This window comes from Onychomys torridus, chromosome 17 (genome assembly GCF_903995425.1).
Source record: "Onychomys torridus chromosome 17, mOncTor1.1, whole genome shotgun sequence".
NCBI lineage: Eukaryota > Metazoa > Chordata > Mammalia > Rodentia > Cricetidae > Onychomys > Onychomys torridus.
Genome location: NC_050459.1, coordinates 12093797 through 12113602, shown reverse-complemented (window position 1 = coordinate 12113602; position 19806 = coordinate 12093797). Strand labels below are relative to the sequence as shown.

The following is a 19806-nucleotide window of genomic DNA, read 5'->3' as shown; positions in this document are numbered from 1 at the left end:
CAGAACCCTTCCTGCTGGGACAATAAAGAAGTATGTTGGGGAGAGTCTTGCACCTGTTCTGTGGAGGGGAGTTGCTCTCCTCCCTGGGAGCTGATCTCTGGTTAGCTCAAGGTAGACCAGGAGCTGACAATTGGTTCTACCCTCTATGTTGTCTTGATGCTTCCCATCTAGGACTGTGCCTGCCACTGTCCTGTTCTAAATGGCTCCAAGATCATAGCATCACCAGAGCCTCAGGCAGGACCCCGAGCTTGTATCTAAGGCCTGAGCAGAAACCCTATGAGCCTTCCTAAGTGTGGAACACCCTGCTAGTCAAGTAAAGCAGGTCCAGAGCCCCACCTCATTCCCCAGAAGCACTCCTAAGCCAGTAGCTGATGTTGAGAACCACAAATGGTACAATCCCCAGATTGGAATGACCCACACATCAGCCTCATTAAAACACCCAGACTGGGCCCCACCTAAGTCCTAGACATGAATACGTGTCCATCCCAGGAAGACTATGAACTTGAAATGGCAAGGGCCCAGACTCTCGGGTGCAGAATTCTCATCTCCTCACTTCATCTTTCAGAAGGGAGGCCACTCCCATGGTTGTGAACTGACCCCCCTTCATCTTCCCCAGGAAATGGGACAAGAGAGAAGCAGGCAGCTTCACATCCTCTGATTTATGCCAGGTACTCCATTAGGGTCCGGGCAGGGGTAGGGGGGGTCTCACTCTCGCTGTCTCTCCTGTGTGTATATGTATGTGCTCATGTGTATGTACATGTAGATATATATGTGTGTGTGCATATGAAAGCCAGAGGTCAGCCTGTGGAGCAGGGATTCCAGTTGGCCTGGACTAAACTAGGCTAGCTAGAGAGAAAGCCCCAGGTCTCCACCTGCTTCTGTGTCTGCAGCACGGAGATTACAAGCACATGCCACTATGCCCTGCTTTCTCATGTAGATTCTGGAAATCAAACTCGGGTCTTCATGCTTGCATAGCAAGCCCTCTACTGACTGCGCCACAGTTGCAGCACACAGCCCTCAGCTACTGTCTCACGTAACATTGCCGTGCATGCTAGAAAGCACCATGGGAGAATTCGGCACTTGGAGAGATTGGAAAACAAGGTCCACAGGGCTCCAAAATTTGCAATCCTGCTGCTGTTTCCCTCCAAACTGGGGCAAAGGGCGAGGCCTTAATCTCGGGAAAGAAATAGCGTAAGTTTACCTTTGAGAAACAAAAACTTTGCCCAAGTCTCACTTTAAAGTGCCGTAAGCCAGTAATCCCAGGGACAAAGCCCTGTCCTGCAAGTTTTGGTCACCTGACTTTCTTCTCTGTCACTTTCGGAGCTGAAAATATTTCCTTTGACCAAAGATTTAATATGTCTAGGAAAAGGGAGAGAATTTTCTGAGACCTAGGCTGTCTGCCAATGCCCTTCTTTTCTCTCGGAAGTTTCAACCCATTTTTGCTGTGTCAGACGTGACATCTGGCCCCCTTTAAATGTCACTGCTCACGGAGGTCAACCCAGCCCTGTCCCTTTGGACACTCACACCAGTACATGATGTTCCATTCACCTGGGAAGAGTGAATGCCGGCTGCCACCTGTCCGCACGGTGCAGCGCTGGCCTGCTTTGATGAGGAAGCAACAGGCTCTGCAGTTGGACACTCTGCAGACAGCCCTACCTCAAGCAGTGTGCAGTAGAGAGTGCCGGCTCCACTGGCATTCACCTGCCTCTATTTGCAACAGCATTGCAAAAGTAGAAAACAGCATGCGGACCATATGCATGACAGGAGGTCCTAGAAAGCTGATGGAAAGAGGTGAAATCTTTGGGAGTGACGGCCTGACCAACATGGAGCCCAGCGGGAAGTGGGAGCAGGACACCCAAAGCAACCACCCAGCAGCTAACAGAGTTCGTGGGGAAGCCTGAGCAGGACTTCCAGGAGGAGCCCAGAGGACAAAGACTGCCCTTGACCCAGCAGATCACCTGGTCCTCAGAGCTGAGAAGAGGATTAACACTTAGGCCATAAAGAGTCCTCAGAGAAAGTGTGGACACAGATGGTACCTGAGTGTCCAGTCAACTGCGTAGATCTCACCATCTCCAATTCCGTCAACAGCCCTTCGTGTTAATATGATGGTTTCCAAACTGAGTTTCCCTGGTTGCACTGCAAATTTCTTCAATTTTTAGATCCAGAGTAAATGCCTATGCTTGGATGTATCATATCCTCTTTGCATAACTAAGGGCAGTGTTTAGAACTCTGTAGTATATAATTTAGATAGTATATAATTGGTCTGGGCCTAGGCCTCAGTAAAGCTTCTACTGCCTCTGTTTAATTGAGTAATGTCCTTTAAGCTCAAGGTAAAAAACTTGTTTCTGTCTCTAATGGCTCATCTTCTCAATTCAGGGCTGTTCTCAACAGCAGTCAATCAGAATAACAGCAGAGAACATGGCTGCCGAGGCTATAATTCTGCAGCCGAGGTACCTTGGTACTATGCACTTCCTCAGATCAGCTCACAGCCCTCATCTATCTAGCCAAAAGGTACCGATATTTTAAATTCCTAAAATGCTTTATAAGGGTGGCTTTGATGATTAAAATCAAGCAATGTATTTGAAAAACTCTTACAGTTTTATAAATGTAATATAATAAACATAAATATCAAGCTCAGCATCATCAGTTAAAATGTATTAACTCAATCCCTGAGTCAAAAGAGAGTCCTCCACTCTCTCTCCTATACAAAGCTTTCTTTCTTTCTTTCTTTCCCCAAATTCCTCCTAACATCAGGGGCTTCCAAGCCCTCTGAACTGTTCCTGAGTAAGGAAGAGCTGTGTTGGCACAGGAAGAAAAGAAATTTGTCACAGAATGGACCACCTGAGAGAGGAAGGAAGTGCTGAAACAGTCAGGCCTCAGGCCACCTCTCTGTAACTCCCAGCTTGCCCTGGGCTGACATGAAGATGGGAAAGCGCCACCTAACGCATTAGCACTGATTAGCTCCTCCATTCACCCATTAGCACTTCTAGCACAAAGGCATGGAGTTAGGAGAAGGTCTGATGGGAGAAGCTCCTTCTCCCTCTGCAATAAACTCCTGTGCTTAGGAAAGCCAGCTCAGGAGGCAGAAAACCCACGACCTGCCCACATATGAGATCCCTTGATTAGGACACTGGTTGCCCTAAACCAGGTGCACCAGGTGACTGCTGGGTGAGCAGGGCGCAGGTTACAAGTTCTAGTATCTTCCTTTATCTTGTTCATTGCACTCCTTGGTGTCTTGTACTCCATAAAACTTTGAAACAGTGCTATGTATATAAATAATAAGTGAGCATCCACACACATATTTAAGCAAGCCGGGAATATCCCCCCCACTACTGAGTGCAGCAGAGTTGTAGGAAACAGGATGCCTAGAGCAGAGACAGAACGGGAAGCAGAGAGGAAGTCAAGGTGGTTCTGGGAACTCCACCAAACTCTGATTGCAGCAAAGGCTAACTTGGAGATAGTGAACTATGACCTCATCTCCACCATGTCCCAGGAGGACCTCCCTCCCTTCTGCCCCTCAGGACCTACAGAGAATGTTCAGCAAACCCAGAGTCTAATTCTAGCCTTTGCTTCATGCTGAGAGAACTCTGCGAGGGTTTTACTTTCTGTTTGGATGGATTCCCAGAATAAGAGGGATTTTTTTTTTGTCTCAATTTTTACTTCCACAGGGGTACCTTTGCTTCCCAGAATTTCAGTGTACAAGCATCTCAACACAACTTCCTGTGAGAACCAATGCAATTTTATCTTTCTAAAGACGAACAGACGTCATAAGCGAATTTCTCATTGGTAGGCAGCACTCAGGGTCCTTAAACGGTAAGTGACACAGAAAACAGGTTTAGAACGTAACTCTAAACTCAGAACTTAAATACCAAAGTCAAAAAGTAAAGTATAAGAAAAGTTTAGTCATGAAAACATTCTGCAAAGAGGGGAGGATGGCGGTGCCACTAACAAGAAATGAGACAGTGTATTCTAAGTGCCCCTCAGAATAAGAGAACAGCATAAAAACCCTTTGAAAACAAAAGGGAGGCTCTCACTATGGCCAGAGGAAAAAATGTATAAATATATATATATATATATATATGGTGCAGATTACAAGATTACAAGTTCAAGTTCAAATAGTACCAAGGAGCCTGTTTGCTTTTCAGCGTCGTAAGAATTCAGCTGCAGGAGCCAAAGAATATTCATAGGAGCAAATGTCATCTCAGAATGCAAGGAAAAGCTCATTCCACAGCCAGCTAGAGAGGTGGACAAGGCATTCCACACCCCGGAGATGCCACGGATCAGATGATCTGTAGCTCAGCACTTTGGAATGAACAGCTGAGCTGAGCTATAATTTGTGGGGTTTCCCATTGCTCTTTTCTTGAAGAACATGAAATTCTCTAGATCTACTAAGAACATCCCAGGAGGGAGGAAGAAGGAGAGAGAGGGAGAGGGAGACACACACACACACAGAGAGAGAGAGAGAGAGAGAGAGAGAGAGAGAGAGAGAGAGAAGATATGCTGGTCTTGCCAAGTGTAAGTCAAGAGAATTGTGTTGTGTTTCTGAATCATCATGGCCCACCAGGGCCAATTAACTTAGTTCATTCTGGGTGTTTCTTCACTGTTTACAGTGGATGTTATTCTGGGTGTAATGTTTAAATACTGCCAACATTGGATGAGGGTGTGAGTATTTTCAAGAGAAAACACTTCGTGACAAAAAGCTAACTGCTCATTCAAACCAACCTATCCAGGCCTGCTAGTCAGAGCATACCCTGCCCAGTGATCAGATACCCTGACATCAGTGTCCTCCTGAGAAAACTGGTATTGGCATACTGCCTACTGATCCTTGGAAGTCAAGGGAAGAGTTACTCTCCACAGAGTGCCACTGATCTGGAGACCTGCTACCCAACTGGCTTCTCCCTGCTCTGCATGCTTCCACCAGGGACACCTGAGTCTACCTGCAGAGTAAGTAGACTAGATCCCTCTGGATCCCTCTGGATCCCTCTCAGCAGTCCCACCACCACCACCACCCGCTCCACACCTGGCTCCTAATTCTTGAGTTTCAGCAAGAACATGGCACTGGTCACCAGGGGCCCCTCCCGCCCCAAGTCAAGAGGGATCCTGTCTGCTTGCCTCAACTTCTTTTAGATTTATTTATTTAATATGTATACAGTATTCTGCCTGCATGTGTCCCTGCAAGCCAGAAGAGGGCACAAGATCTCATTATAAGTGGTTGTGAGCCACCATGTGGTTGTTGGGAATTGAATTCAGGACCTCTGGAAGAGCAGTCGGTGCTCTTAACCACTGAGCCATCTCTCCAGCCCTTGCCTCAACTTCTAAGCAAAGCCAGCATCCAACCTGCCCTGCAGGTTCCCTGGTCTACAGTCCTATCTCTGGCCTCCAGTTCTCCTTCTCCTTCTAGCCCCGGTACACAGCACCTGGGTACCATGAGACACTGTTAGAGCTCCTTCACAGAAATATGCGGTTCCCACCTAGCACTCTCTCACCTTGGAAACTCAGGCTGCATCTTTCTGAGCAAGTTGGCCCTGGTCCTCATTTTGCCATGATCTGCCACCCTAGGCTCAGTTCTCCCCTCACCTACCTGTTATTCGCCTTTGCAAATATGGGACACCTTCTGGACACCAGATAGCAAGTCCAATTTTGGTGGCCACCCATGTACCGCCCCACCTAGCACAGCAGCTGGTACTCAGTAGGCTATCAATGGATGACTGAAGAAACCAACTGTGAGGCCAGGAGTTGGAGCTTATCTGGGGACAGAGTTTCTAGGTTAGCAGAGATCGGATAGCTGCGGAGGAGTGGCATTTGCACAGTGGGGTCCTTGAGGGAGGGGCCCATGGTCCTACAGGACTCAGGGACAGCACTATCCTGTCCTCGGGCCACCAAGATGAGCCCAGAGAAGGGACTATCTCCCCCACAGAGGAGCAGGAGTCACAAGGAAGCAGATAGAAAGAAGAAAAGCTGGGACGCAGGAAGAAGAAGCTCCACCTCAGCTAGAGGGCCAGGGCCTGACACAGGCTTCCAGTCCAAACAGGCTCATGTTGGAGCAGGACCTCAAGAGCAAGAGCACTCACTTTGACCGCTTCCCCCATCCTAATGGAGCCCCTCATCCATCTCCATCAGGGAACAGCTAGGCTCATCAAGAATCCTGCTAGATGCATTTATCCAGAACCCCTTCCCAAAAGCTTCCTGTTTTCCCTTTCTGTCTGTGGACTCCACCCTCTCCTTGGCTCTGGTGTCCCGCTCCAGGTCTGCTAAGGGTTGAACACACTTGTCCACTACAGCTGTCATTGCATGAACCCACCTCACCATCAGAAACAAATACCAGAATTCATCACTTCTTCAACAGAACCCAATTCACAAAACATTGTAACTAAAAAAGAACATGTTTTTATTCTAAGCAAACATCTAGGCAAAGCCACAGGAAGAATAAGCCTGTCTGCATGCACCTGTATGTCTGAGTGTAGTATGCTTGTGCTGTCACGTGACTCTTGCAGGCACACCTGATATTCCAGATGCACTTAGGTCTCAGTCCATCGGGGCTGGCCTAGACATCCCAATCTCTCTGCCTCAGCCTCCTAAAGGTGGAGATCAGGCTTCTACTGCCTCTCCCAGCAAGCTTCTGCTGTCTTAGTTTGCACGTGGTTATAGGATGTGACCCCAGCACTCACTGGCTGTAATTCCTCACCTGTTTATCTCCAGGGTGTGCACTCCATACCTGCTCTCAATTCGGTACTTCCCTGGCTCCCCTGCCTGGCATATCAGACTGCCATCTTTGTACCTGTTGGAGGGAAATATTCACTTTAGTACAGTGGCAGATAGACTTTTGAAGTTTTGTCTCAATATCCTTTGTGCTCTAAGAAACATCTGCTCCTCTTTCCTCTGCCCATTACTGCAAGGTGCTCTGGGAGTTTGTAACATTCAAACAGACAGAACCTCATACATCTGCTTGAACGGCTTATGAATTTAGAAATTGTCATTGCATGTAAAAAGAAACATAGCTGATGCTAGCCGGGTCCCAGCCTGGCCCATCAGGCCACAATTGCAGTCAGAACACATGAGAAGAATGCCACAGAGAGCATGAAGCCCTGGTCTGAATCCAGCCCCCAACCTGTAAAGCGGAGCTTAGCCACTGCAGTCTGTGTTATAATTGGGCAAGTCCTGGAGTACTCCCTCGCCTCCTAACACCATGGATGAGCTGAGCTACAAGGTTACAAGACTCCTGTGAGAGACCTGGGACACAAGGGGATATATATACAGCAATCTGTGATTTGAACAAGAAGGGTCAGTGGGGCTTAAAGATTTGACTCACTAATATTTACAGCTTCCCTCCATGAGCCCTCCTATAATTTAAGCAGATATATGGGCTCTCTGTACAAGGTCAGCAATGAAGCCTGTGCATAAACAATAGCCAAGACAACAAACATGCATGCCTATTCATGGAGTTAACCCTTCAACAAAACATTCTGAGAGAGCCACCAGGTCCATGTCCCTAAAACAGGAATGATAGAACATTAACTAGACAGGCCTTTTGAATTTTGTGCACACACTTCACACACGGACTTCCATAGGTCTATAGGGCAGGCTCTCAGGCACACATGCCTTCCATGCACATAGCCCTTAGAGGAAAGCATCCCCGAATGCTGTCTCTCACCATTGCACCACAGGCGTGGGGAATCCCTGTACAGTGAAGCAGAGCCTTACAGACATCCGCTCCCAGATGGTGTGAGACCTTAACTTCACCAGGATCTCAGGGGCTCTGCTCATCCGGTCTTCAAATGAGTGTCTCTCCCAAGCTAGCTTGTCTTCCATCTGCTGGGAAGAAGCAAGGGGCTCAGGATGGGTGTGGCAAGAATATCACACTAGCAGTGAAGCATTGGACCACCCGCATGCAGACAAACTCTCCTTCTATATGCCCCAGGGAGCTTGGAGGTCCTCCTACCATCTGCTCCAGGGAGTACTTGTCCAACTTGTCACGAGCCAGTGACCGTGCCAGATGTACATTCTCCTCCATCTGGGCCAGCTCACTGAGGAAACGCTGCCTCTTAGCTTCTCCATAAGAAGCCTCTAGGGACCGGTACCTAGGAGAGCCAAGAAACTCTGTTAGTCATAGGACATGTGACAAGACTGTGTGGTACTGACAGACTACACTGATCCTCTCTGGCTGCCTATCCCTCAGTGGGAAGGGATAAAAGATGGTGGAGGGGGCAGGGGACAAAACAACTTTTTCTACTTAGTTTTGCCTCTTGCTTTTCAGGGTGTGTTAATGGCACACGGGAAATTACAAAGAACAGCAGGTGTGTAGTTTATTAATATAGATAATAAACATACATCTTGGCATGAGAGACACAACTAATATACTTGGCCACTCTTTCGAGTCCTTCAGGAGCATGTACTGTCCATGTGGGTGCTTGAAAGGATCCCTGCATGAAGAGGTCAAGGGGTCACAAACAATGAAGAAATACCAGCCTCAGTCCCTGGGAAGTTCGAGTCATCCCTTCCTGTCAAAGCCAAGGACCAGTATGTACCAGACTAAACTAATGTCTGCAAGGAAAGGTAAGGGCTTGTGATAACAACTGGGGCTGGCAAGAGTGGTAGTGAGTACTGAATGACCGAGGCTCCCATCAGCGCTCAGCAGGGCCCACTCCTCCTCCACAGCTACCCTACAAGGCAATGGTATCATCTCCCTGAACCCTGGGATCACTTACTAGCCACCTAATCTACTTGAGGAAGAAGTGATCTCAAGACCTGAGATGGGGAAGACACCCACATGAGTGATGAGAGTAAAATTATCATGATTCTATGGGGGGCAGTGGGGACAGTATAGGGATGGCCAACCCCACACCTGCAAGCCTACACCTACCAAGAGGACTGACCATCTATAGTGGGCCAAGAGGCGCCATCATAACTCAAACCCAGACTCAAACTGAGAGGACCCAATGCAAATGCTCTGTGTGTCATGAAGACTCTCATCAGCTGAGACTGTTCCAAAACTGTGCGAGGTTCATAACCCACACACCAACCACTCAAGTTAACGATGTTCACTTTCCTCACCCTACAGTGAGGACACTGAGGGACAGGAACTTGCATATTATGTTCAAAGTCACACTGATGTATCACTGACAGACATAAAACGCCATGGCTCAAATGTTCCATGTCCAGTCCACAAACTTAAATACAATTAGGAGATATCTTTCCAAAACAATTGAATACTTAAAACTAAAGATAGTTTATGCCCCCACGTAGCCCAAGTTGACCTGGAACTCACTATAGAGCCAAATATGACTTGAACTTCTGATCCTCTTGCCTCTACCTCCCAGTTACTGGGAATACAGTCATGTACCATCATACCTGGTTTATGTGGGACTTGGGATGATACCCTGAGCATCACAGATGCTAAGCAAGCACCCTCCCCACTAAGCTATACTCCCACCTCACACAGCTTACATTCTGAAGTCATTCTTTAACGCCAGAAGCTCTCACTTTATAATAAAATCAATTTATACAATTTGCATGGAACTACATACCTAAGGCATTTATAAGCTAATTTGTTTTTTTAAGAAGAGATGAATAAAGTTCATACTTGTAAGTCCACATATATAGTACTTTTCATGTCTGTCCTTTGAATGAACTCTTAAGGTATAATAACACATTTCAATGTAAAGTAAGTCCTTAAATGGGCAGTGCCCACATGTGAGTCCATGGAGAGCTGATATCTTACAGCAAGACATGGCTTTTAAAATATGATTTCCCTGCTTGACTATTCCTCTGGGAAGTAGTTCTTTATAAGTACTACTAAACTTGGTGCTTTTTAGTCTTTAAACATACATCATAACTAATTAAATGATAGTGTGAAGATTACTAGAAGTACGCTTAAAAATACTCGTAACTTAGACATTGCTGAGAGTTCCTAGGAATACAGATTTACTGTCCCTGGATTTAAAAGACTAACACTCCAGGAATCCAAAAACATGAGGAATCTTGTTTCCATCTCACTTTGTGCCACTGTTCTAAAATGTATCATTGTTGTTGAATAACTGTACTTTTCAAACAACTGAAAAGAAGTCGGTCCTTTGGGCTATCCACCATCAGTTACGCCGTCACTGAGCAACTTTCAAACGAAGCAAGCTACCCGACTCTCATGTACCCTTAGAGTTTCTTTCAGAGAAATTCTGAGAAACTTCGGGAAGCAGCAGTTGAGATATACAGTAGGTATGAATTATTTGGCTGCTCGTGTTATTCTCTTTAATTATCATGGATATTGTGTCCATGAGTGCAGATGTGTGGGGAGGCCAGAGGCATAGGATCTCCCGGAACTGGAGTTACAGGTAGTTGCGAGCCAGCTGGGAATCAAACTCTGGTCCCCCGCAAGAGCAGCAAGTGTCTTAACTACTGAGCCGTCTCTGCATGTCTACTCGTGTTCTTCTTGAAAGACTGATGCGCAACCACCAGCTGTTTCCCCATCATTTGGATTTTGTAACTTTAGGACTGACATTTTGGCTGGTCCATCTCTTTCCTATGACAGTGCACCCTGGTGAGCCAAATCCATTGAAATCTAAGATATGATGATTTATGGAACCCTTCGTAGCCCTTGGTGTCCACAGACACAGCTGTTTAAACACTGGCTGACTCCTCAGAAGATGACCTTGCTCCAAGGAACAACAGAGTGTGATGGAAACTCAACAGTGGAGTCTGAGGCTCCGGATGGCTTAGGGATCTAAGAAGAGAGGTAAGCCAAAAACCGTATCTCAGCCCTGGCCAGTATAATGATGGAGGTGCAGTCCCAATTCTTTGTGGGTTGCGACTGATATCAGATGGTAAAGGGTAAGTAAGTGATGGGAAAGAGGAACTCAGCTCTGGTTATAAGCAAGCCAGGCTTCTGCTGCTGAACCTCCCCAACGAGCACCCCTTACCCTTCTCCGCCCTCAGCTGAACTGGACGCCGGCACTTAGAAGCACAGATGCTAAGGGCAGCAGCTGACGGAGGACCCGAAGCAGTTACCTGTTTTCATTTTCAACTTCCTCTTCTGATGCGCTCACCCGCTTAGCGCAGAGCCTGCAGGTCACCCCCGCAGTGGAGCTCTGACTGGAAGCTCTCTGCGAAGAGGACCTCTCTGAGAGAGACCTCTCAGATGATGACTGGGAGGTTGCTCGCCTACACAAACAGTGAAGATGATTAGATGAGCTGGAAAATTATTAACACGTATGCTAACACACAATGTTCCCTTTCTATGCATCCAATCTCCCTGCAGCACACACATGTGCATCCAGAGCACAGGCACACGAGTGCACACATATGTACATGCATACCCTTGAGTAGCTCATACAGATGCACCTGGGCATACCTCATACATGTGTATGCATACATGCCACATACAGAGGCACATACATACACCAGTATATATCACACAAACATAAGCAGCAACATGCATGGCCTTGGACACTCACACACATACCCAGACATTTATACTTATGCAAGCACACATATACAGTGATATATATGCATACAAGCAAACACACATATGCACGAGTTCACCTAAACCCAAGCCTGCATCTTGCATGTGGCAACCTCTCTCTGTCTGCAAACACCCTCTGGAAAGCATTCCCCTGAGCTCCCTGTGGCTGGTGTTCCTCCTGCCAGCCATTTCTGAACCATGCTTCCTGGTTTTCAGCCAAGATGCTATGTGGTGTGTGTGTGTGTGTGTGTGTGTGTGTGTGTGTGTAGTGTGTAAGCATATGTGAGTGGTATGTGTGTGGAATATATGTATGGTGTGTGCATGTGTGTGTAATGTGTGTGTGTGTGTGTGTGTGTGTGTGTGTGTGTGTGTGTGTGTTAGAATCCCAATCACTGTTGGGATGAGCTGCAAATGTTTGGCTTTGTTTATAACAAGGGATGGTAACTAAATGAATGCCACAAGCAATTCTAAATATAGGGTGCTGGTGACATGTGGCAGGCACCTACAGCAAGAGAAGACCAGGCTCAGAGGCCCCTTCCTGCTCACAGCCCTCTCTCTAATCAGCCCATGGAAGCTGTAGATAGACTGCCCCACACACCGTGCCAGGGAGGCATGAGCTGCAAGCTAGAGGAGACCTCGTCCTTCAGCGTGGCCTAGAAGACACCTAGTCCTTCAGAAGCACGGAGGTGAATGTGGGGCTAGACCCAGCTGCACCCAACAGGGAGGACACGCAGGTGTCACACCTGTACTACTAAGGTAGTGGAACTGTGGTCAGAACGGACATCATCTCCATCTTCATTCTGCTGCCTAGGAACCCTGCCAACATCCTGCCCATTGCTTTTCTCCTTGTTCTCCTACATTGTGAGTGGCTCTTTAAGTCCCACTGCCAGAGTCCCAGGGAAGAGTAGAAAGTCAGGGGCCTGTACTGAGCAATTGTGGGCATCTCCTCCAGGGGCTCAGAGTCAGCCCACAGGTGCTGCAGGATACATGACAACCCCACCCAGCTGGGTCATGCAACCCACCCAACATTTCATCTCCAAAAGGGATGTGTATATCAGGGATGCGGTCTTCCCTGCTGTCAGACTTCCCACAAACCATTTCACCACCAAACCTCAGGGAACAGCTCAGTCTCTAGCCAGAAAACATCAAAGCTGCTCATTCAGAATTCAGGAAGTCGAGCCAGGACCTGTCAACTTACTTTTTCGATGCATACTGGTCCAGAAGGTACCTGGTTTGGATGTTTCGATATGACTGATCAAAGTGCTTGTGTCTTTTCTGGTAGAAAGGAACTGCCACCAGGGACATCTTGGGTGCTTCTGAGAGAAGAAGAGCATGAGGAGTCAGGACCTGTGATCTCTGTCTTTACATTCTGCATTGTTCCAAGGGAGAAAGATGGAGCTGAGGCAATGGACTCTGTGGAAAGGGTGCTTGCAGTGCATGAAGGCCTGAATTAGGGCACCCGTGGAAAAGACTCAGTGCCACATGTGGAAAGGATCAGTGCCACATGCCTGTAGCTCTAGGGCTGGAGGGGGCAGAGGGGAGAAAGGAGGGATCCAGGAGTTCACTGCCTGGCAGTCTAGAAAGCGGGAATCTCTGGGCTCAGTGAGAGACCTTGCCGCATAGTGCGGTAGAGAACAATTGAGAAGGATACCTGACATTGATCTATGGCCTCCACATGTGTGTGTGCACGCGCACACACACAGAGACAGAGAAACAGAGAGAGCAGACACACACAAAGAGAGACAGACAGACAGACAGACCGACAGACAGACACAGAGACACAGAGAGGTAGCAGACACACACAAACACACACAGAGAGACAGAGAGAGAACAGACACAGAAACACACAGACAGACACATAGAAAGAAAGAGAGAGGACACACACAGAGACACACACAGACAGACAAATACACACACATACGGATACACACACACACACAGATATATACAGACACAAATACACAGACAGACACACACAGACAGGTAGACACACACAGACACACAGATACATACACAGAGAGAGAGAGACACAGACACACAGACACACAGACACACAGACACACACACACACACACACACACACACACACACACACACACACAAGAAAGGCTACTCGGATCCCAAGAGGGGGATGGAAAGAATTACACAGATACAAATCATCCTCTGCTATACTCATGAAACCCACAGACTTCTCTGGAACCCAGTTTTATTTTTTGTTAGTGTCCATGAATATCAGAAAATATGACTATATGTTTTCTTTAATTTCTTCCTTAACGGTATTTATAGAATGTGCCTAATGTGCTCAGGGCAATGCAAAAAGCAGTGTGAGGAAAGAGGGTAAAAATAATTTAAACAGATTAGAGGAGTAAACAAATACCTAAAGTGATGGGAGCCAGAGGCCACACAGAGATACAGAGTGCCCTACAAAGGAGAAGAGAGGGCCCCAGCACGGGACGTGTGGGAAGGGCCAACAGACAGAGGTCAGGAGGCAGGAACGGTTCCGAAGCATGAAGGTAGGAACATGGTGTGCAGCAGGATCTTACTCTAGGAAGGCTGCAGCCACACCAGAAACCTCCGGGGGCTGACCCACGGGCCTTGGAAAATTATTAACCCCCGAGTGCCTCCAAGGGTCATCTGAAGTCATGAACCATGGGCTTCTGGTATCGAGGTTGGAGCAGATGCAGGAAAGGACAAACCAGGACAGCAATGAAACCCCAGGATGTGAGAAAGTGAGCAAGTCTGGGTGGAATTCTCTGGAGAAACCACTGAGAGATTTTGGAGTACTGCAGGAATTACACGTGTTCATCTAGTGCACCGATTCACCCCAAGTAAATAAAATTCAGGCCTGGACCCTTTGGTCACCTCTACACTATTGGTGAAATTATTAAGGCCACTCCATGTAGTTAAATGGGAGGTTTATTTTGTGGGGTAACAAGTGAAGGGATAGGTAACGGGGTCTGGGAAAGGTGTAGTGCAGTCCGGCGGTGTTCTCTGGAGAACTCTGCTCGGTCTACCTCCAGTGTCCAGGGTCCAGGAACCTTGTAGGCGTGACTGTTACCACAGCTTCAGTGGGGGTTGGAACGTCCAGGTCAAAGCTGGAATGGCTACCCACTACACTACACAGTCACTCAGAGGCAGGTTTCCTTCATCTTTGTGATCCTCGGTTTCCCAGATAAGATACTAAGAACATTGTAGCTCAGTGCCTAGGGTATGACACCCTACACAGCCTTAGTGCAGTGGGGAGGGGCTTGGACCTGCCTTAGCTGAGTGTACCAGGCTCTGCTGACTCCCTATGGGAGACCTTGACTTGGGAAACATGGGGATGGGGGTTAGGTTGGGAGGGGGAGGCTGTGGGGCAGGAAGAGGGAAGAGGGGGGAACTGTGGTTGGTATGTGAAGTGAATAGAAATTTTCTTAATAATAAAAAAGGGGAAGAAAAAAAAGATACAAAGAACAGCCCCAGGCCTGAGCTCAGAGTCTGCTGTGTTTAGAGCCCACAGCACAGCCCTGAGACTGCCACTCACATGAAATGACATGAATGGGGGCTCAGGAGGGAAACTTGAAGGCAGCTCAGAGAGGAGACCTGCCCCCTTTTCCAATCCTCATCATCATTCAGCCGTCTGTATATTAGAAAACTCACCATAGTGCATCATTTACCCCATGATCAATTCCAGTTAAGACTGTGGGATCGCAGAATCACAGAGCTGGGGGAGATCCTGGGAATGATCCAAACACAGGCCATCCCATACCCCACCCCACCCCCAAGGTCAGTAACTTCTGTCTTGGGGGCCTTTTATGCTTTGACACACTAGCATGCGTCAATATGTCTTCTTAACAACCAACATGTTAACCAGCCATCTCCTGTCCCAGAGGCCAAGTGTGCTTCCAGATTCCACAAAGTGTGCCACCGTCCACTGGTTACAAATGTGCAAAGAGACATTGCACCCTAAGGGCCACACAGAAGCAACCCAGCCAGCCTTGAAGGAGAACTCAGAGGTCAGGTGCCAGGCTCCCTGGGGCCAGACTCTGCCTCCAGCTCTGTGATGTAGCCTTGGGGCTTACTCCTAATCTCCCCAGTTCTGATATTCCACACTGAATCTATCTAACAGTTGGCACTATGCTTGGTATGGAGTAACAAACAACAGGCTCCATGGCTGTCTCTGCCCCAGGGTCATTGCAACACTCAACCGTGTAGATGGGAAGAGGTACCTGAAAAGCCCCCTCACTTTAACACGGGGTGGGGGGGCAACTGTACCTCAGCAAAGTGATCCCCAAGAAAGGTCTGCTACCCATGGCTGCATGTGTTGTCTCTGGAGCCGTGCATATCTGGGGACTAAAGATAAACCAGCGTGACAGAAATAGCCACCAGAAACTAGTTTCCTCTCTAGGATCTCTTCCCTAATCCATCTGCCCTGATAACTGCTAATTCTTCAGCAGAAACCATAGACTACCACGTCATTCCATATGTGTACTTAGGTATGTGTTCATGCTGTGTTAACTTTCAATTTGTTTTTTGTAAAAAGAACTCCAAACACATGCTCTGTTCCTAGGAGAACTATCCACAAAAGAGGGCCAAGTACACTTCATTAGATGTATGCCTCCGTGTGTAATGTAAGTCGACACGGGTCTTTATATCCCAATGGCCCTCTTCCCTTCAACTCAAGAGAATGTCCTACTCAATGCTACAGGCACAGACAACACACGGTACGGTGTATCTCTGACATTACCTCACACGCTGTCCAGTGGGCCTGGAAGTCTTCAAACACTTCATGTGTGAGGAACACACACTTTGTAGTGATTAGCAAGAAACCACCTGCCTTAAGTGGTCATGTTCCCTGGGCCCCTCACTCTGACACACAGACCCACTGCAGATACGTCCTCTGCGTGTCTTTGACAAGGGCAATGGCACTTTCCTGCACTTATTCCTATACTTTGTACACCTAATGCCATCAAGGACAGGAGTCGAGGACTCTTCAAGAGGCAGGAACTCTCCACTCTATGCTCTTTTCAAACCACAGCCTTGTGGAGCAACTGACGTGTGTCCACCATTGCTGAATCCAAGACCACTGGATTCCAAGAAGGCAACACATTCGAGTTCATGGCTCAGGGACAATGCCAGCTGCATCAGTGCACCTGAACACTGTATCTGGGACCCTCGGCTCCACCTGTCTCTTCAGACTGCTACCAGCCTCATGCCCAGCAATGCATATCACAGGAAAAGGAGGGCCTCGTGGGACCCCAGTGTGAGCTCTGCTGCCATCACTGACTCCTTGGGACTTCTCACCTCAGAATTTCCCTGAGTCAGGCTGGGTTCCCTACCCCATATCTATCAATGGGTCCTCCTAAAAGCATATTCCTGTGGCCCAGAAAAAGGTCTGGGGCTGTAGTCTGAGAGTATCAGGTGCATAGGCATGAAAGGGCCCTTGGAGAGCTCCCCCAGATTCACACTGTGACTATCCTCTTTCAGAAATACTTTAAGTGTCCCCACACATACCCAAAAAGATGAGAAACACCTCTTCTCCAAAGGGCAGGTTCTGACGATCCCCTGGAGTTCGGGAGCACAGCGAGGCTTTGGTTCTGGGAACCCCAAGGCCTGAACCCTCACAGCGCCAGGCTGCTGTGTGGTTCACTATAAAACCAGGGAACTGAACTAACATCAGAAACAACTCTCTAAATACCCCTCACCTCCAGCAGTGTGTGTCTATGGCTGTACGTAACTAACATCAGAGGCCATTCTGACCAGTAATGTTGAACCCTCTCATACGGACACGCCCTGCCCAAAAGACTGGTGCATTCCAGCAGAGCCATGACACCAGCTGCTCCTCTGACCACTCCCAGGCACTTTCCACCTCAGCCCAGCTCTGGAACCACACCCGAGAGGCTCCTGACATGTTTAGGAATTATGACACCACCATGAAACTTGAGCCTGTCCCTGGGCGTCGGGGCTCCATGTCTGTGATGCACCTTGTTCTGAGGCCTCCCTGCAAGGAACAGTGGCAACAACCTCTTTTGTGTCGCTAAACATGGTTTCAGTTTGTGAAGACATGTCAGGTGGAGAGCATTTACTCCTGTGCAATGAAAGAAACTATTTATACAGCTAAAAATGCCAAAGTTCATAGACACATGGAATGAAAATAATTCAAAAAGGAAGAGAGAACCAGCTGACACGGTGTAGACCACAAGGAACATGCCCCAAGATCATGAGATGAATTGTTTCCCAGCTCACTCACGTTAGTCTAAAGGGTTTTTTAAATGACTTCTTGTACGGGACAGTGGTGGCACATGCCTTTAACCCCAGGCGGATCTCTGTGAATTCAAAGCCAGCCTGGTCTACAGAGCGAGATCCAGGACAGGCGCCAAAACTACACAGAGAAACAAAACAAAAAACAAAAAACAAACAACAACAACAAAAAAAAGACTTATTGCCAAAAAGGACCTGTTACCACCAAAAACAACAGCTAGGCACAAATCAAGCCATGGGGACACTGGGAATCAATTAAACATGGCTGATTCTGCAGGGCCCCCTCCTTTGAGAGCCTTGGCATAAGATAGAGAAGGGTCCAACTTTGTATTCACAAGCGCTCTGCTGTCTGTGAGGACTCATCGGCTTCCCACTTCAATAGTGTGAATTTGACACAGAAATCATCCCAGGCAGCTCCCACTTGGGCAATGCTTACAGCCACCCACAGCGCCACCCTACTTCACAAAGGAAAGTGAAGTCAATAGTCATAAAAAACAGCACAGAGTCCTATTGACAATCTCCCCTGGTCCTGCACGTAATCTTCCCCTCACTTCTGCTCCATTCTGCCTCTGCAGAGCTCGAAATGTCAGTTGGTGAGCTCATGGGGCACAGCATCTCCAGAGGGCACATGGAGTTGGCATGGGCCCCAGAAAAGAAGCTCTTGGCTCCTAGCACGGGTTTTTATCTGGGGGCCCCCATTTACTCAATATCACCTTTAAGTGTCTTGGTTCCGCGTGCTCACTGTTTCCTGTTTTTGTTGCACTCAGGAAGGAAGGAATGTGGGGCAGGTGACAGAGAAAGCCAGCCCGGCCCTCGAATGCAGCAGGAGCCCCTTCCCCTCCTAGCGGGCGGGCAGAGCTCGCACACAGCTCCACACAAGGCATGGAGTGGAGACCCGCGGGATCCAAACTCCAAATGCACAAGGAAAGGAAACCGACAACCCACAAACAACTGTCCTTTCACTGAAAGGGCTTGAACCTCCTCCCCAGCCCTGCCCAAGGTCTGGGATGAATGCCTGGTGTTCCTCTGCCCTCCACCACACAAGAAAGTATCTTTTTTCTAATCCGAGCCCTCCTCCTCTCTTCATCTCTGATCCTTTGTAAGAACCCCAGAGACCAAGTCAATCGGCTGCTTTAAGAATAGTTTTTAAAAAATAAAAATAAAAAGGGCAGGAAACCCAGAGGCACAACCTACCATGAAGGGGTGTCAGATTGTACAACACTGAGGCCCAGAACATAGGGAAATAAAGAACAATCTTGGGGGTAATGTCTAAGGGCATAGCTCAGTTGGTAGAGGACTAGCCTAGCTTGCCTGAAGCCCTGGGTTTGATCTCCAGCACTACATTAAAAAAAAAAAAAAAATACCTGGTGGCACACACCTGTGATTCCAGCACTCTAACACTCAGATGAAGGCAAGAGGATCAAAAGTTCAAGGTCATCCTTGGCTACAGAGCAAGTTCAAGACCAGGCTGGGATATATGCCCCTCCCCCTTCAAAAGTGAGCAGGGGGAGGAAGGGAAGGGGAACAAGAGAGGGTAGGGGGAAGAAGAAAGGGAGGGGAAGGATCCTAGCTGGGCTGAGCACAGAGTCCAGTCAAAGACAGGCACACCTTGGGTGGAATCGCTTGATTTGTCCCAGAGTAAGGAACAGCTGCAGGTAACTCTTCACCCTAGACATGCCCCCACGGGAAAGCAAATGCAGCATGCTCTGTGGTCTCCTAAAAATCAAAGCCGAGGAAAGGAGTAAGACTCACCCAGAGGAGATGGGCCAGAAGAGGAGAACACCACTGCGGATGAGTTTCCCAGACACTGGCTGAGGACAGCAGAGCTAATTTCTCCCCGCAAAGCTCTGTGCTTCCCTCCCATTTATGGCCAGAGGAGGTGCTATATTTAGGCACAGGACTGCCTCTCCCAAACCCATACCTGTATCATAAATCACAGGCCTGCTCACTAGAGGAGAAGCACCAGATCAAAGTAGGAAGGAGAAAGTGTTGGTACCAAGTCCCAGGGTGCTCCACCCTTTACCCCTCTGGCTACTGCCCAGAAGACAGAGCAGACTCTGGTATTGCATCTACCCAGCTTCAGGCATGAGATCTGAGAGTCAGACCCAAGCTCT

At 48.1% G+C, this 19806-nt stretch overlaps 1 protein-coding gene across 1 annotated transcript in view; it reads right to left on the bottom strand.

Moving 5' to 3' along the window:
• Myom2 (myomesin 2) overlaps positions 1–19524 on the bottom strand; it is a 70361-nt gene extending 50837 nt beyond the window's left edge. The window contains exons 1-6 of the mRNA XM_036166567.1: positions 19445–19524; positions 12651–12768; positions 10999–11151; positions 7940–8078; positions 7652–7809; positions 6686–6778 (exon numbers count right to left, since the gene is read on the bottom strand). Of these exons, the coding sequence (XP_036022460.1) occupies positions 6686–6778; positions 7652–7809; positions 7940–8078; positions 10999–11151; positions 12651–12757 (650 nt within the window). The 5' untranslated portion in view covers positions 12758–12768; positions 19445–19524. The remainder of the gene's footprint in view (positions 1–6685; positions 6779–7651; positions 7810–7939; positions 8079–10998; positions 11152–12650; positions 12769–19444) is intronic.
• Between the last annotated feature and the right edge of the window lie 282 nt (positions 19525–19806).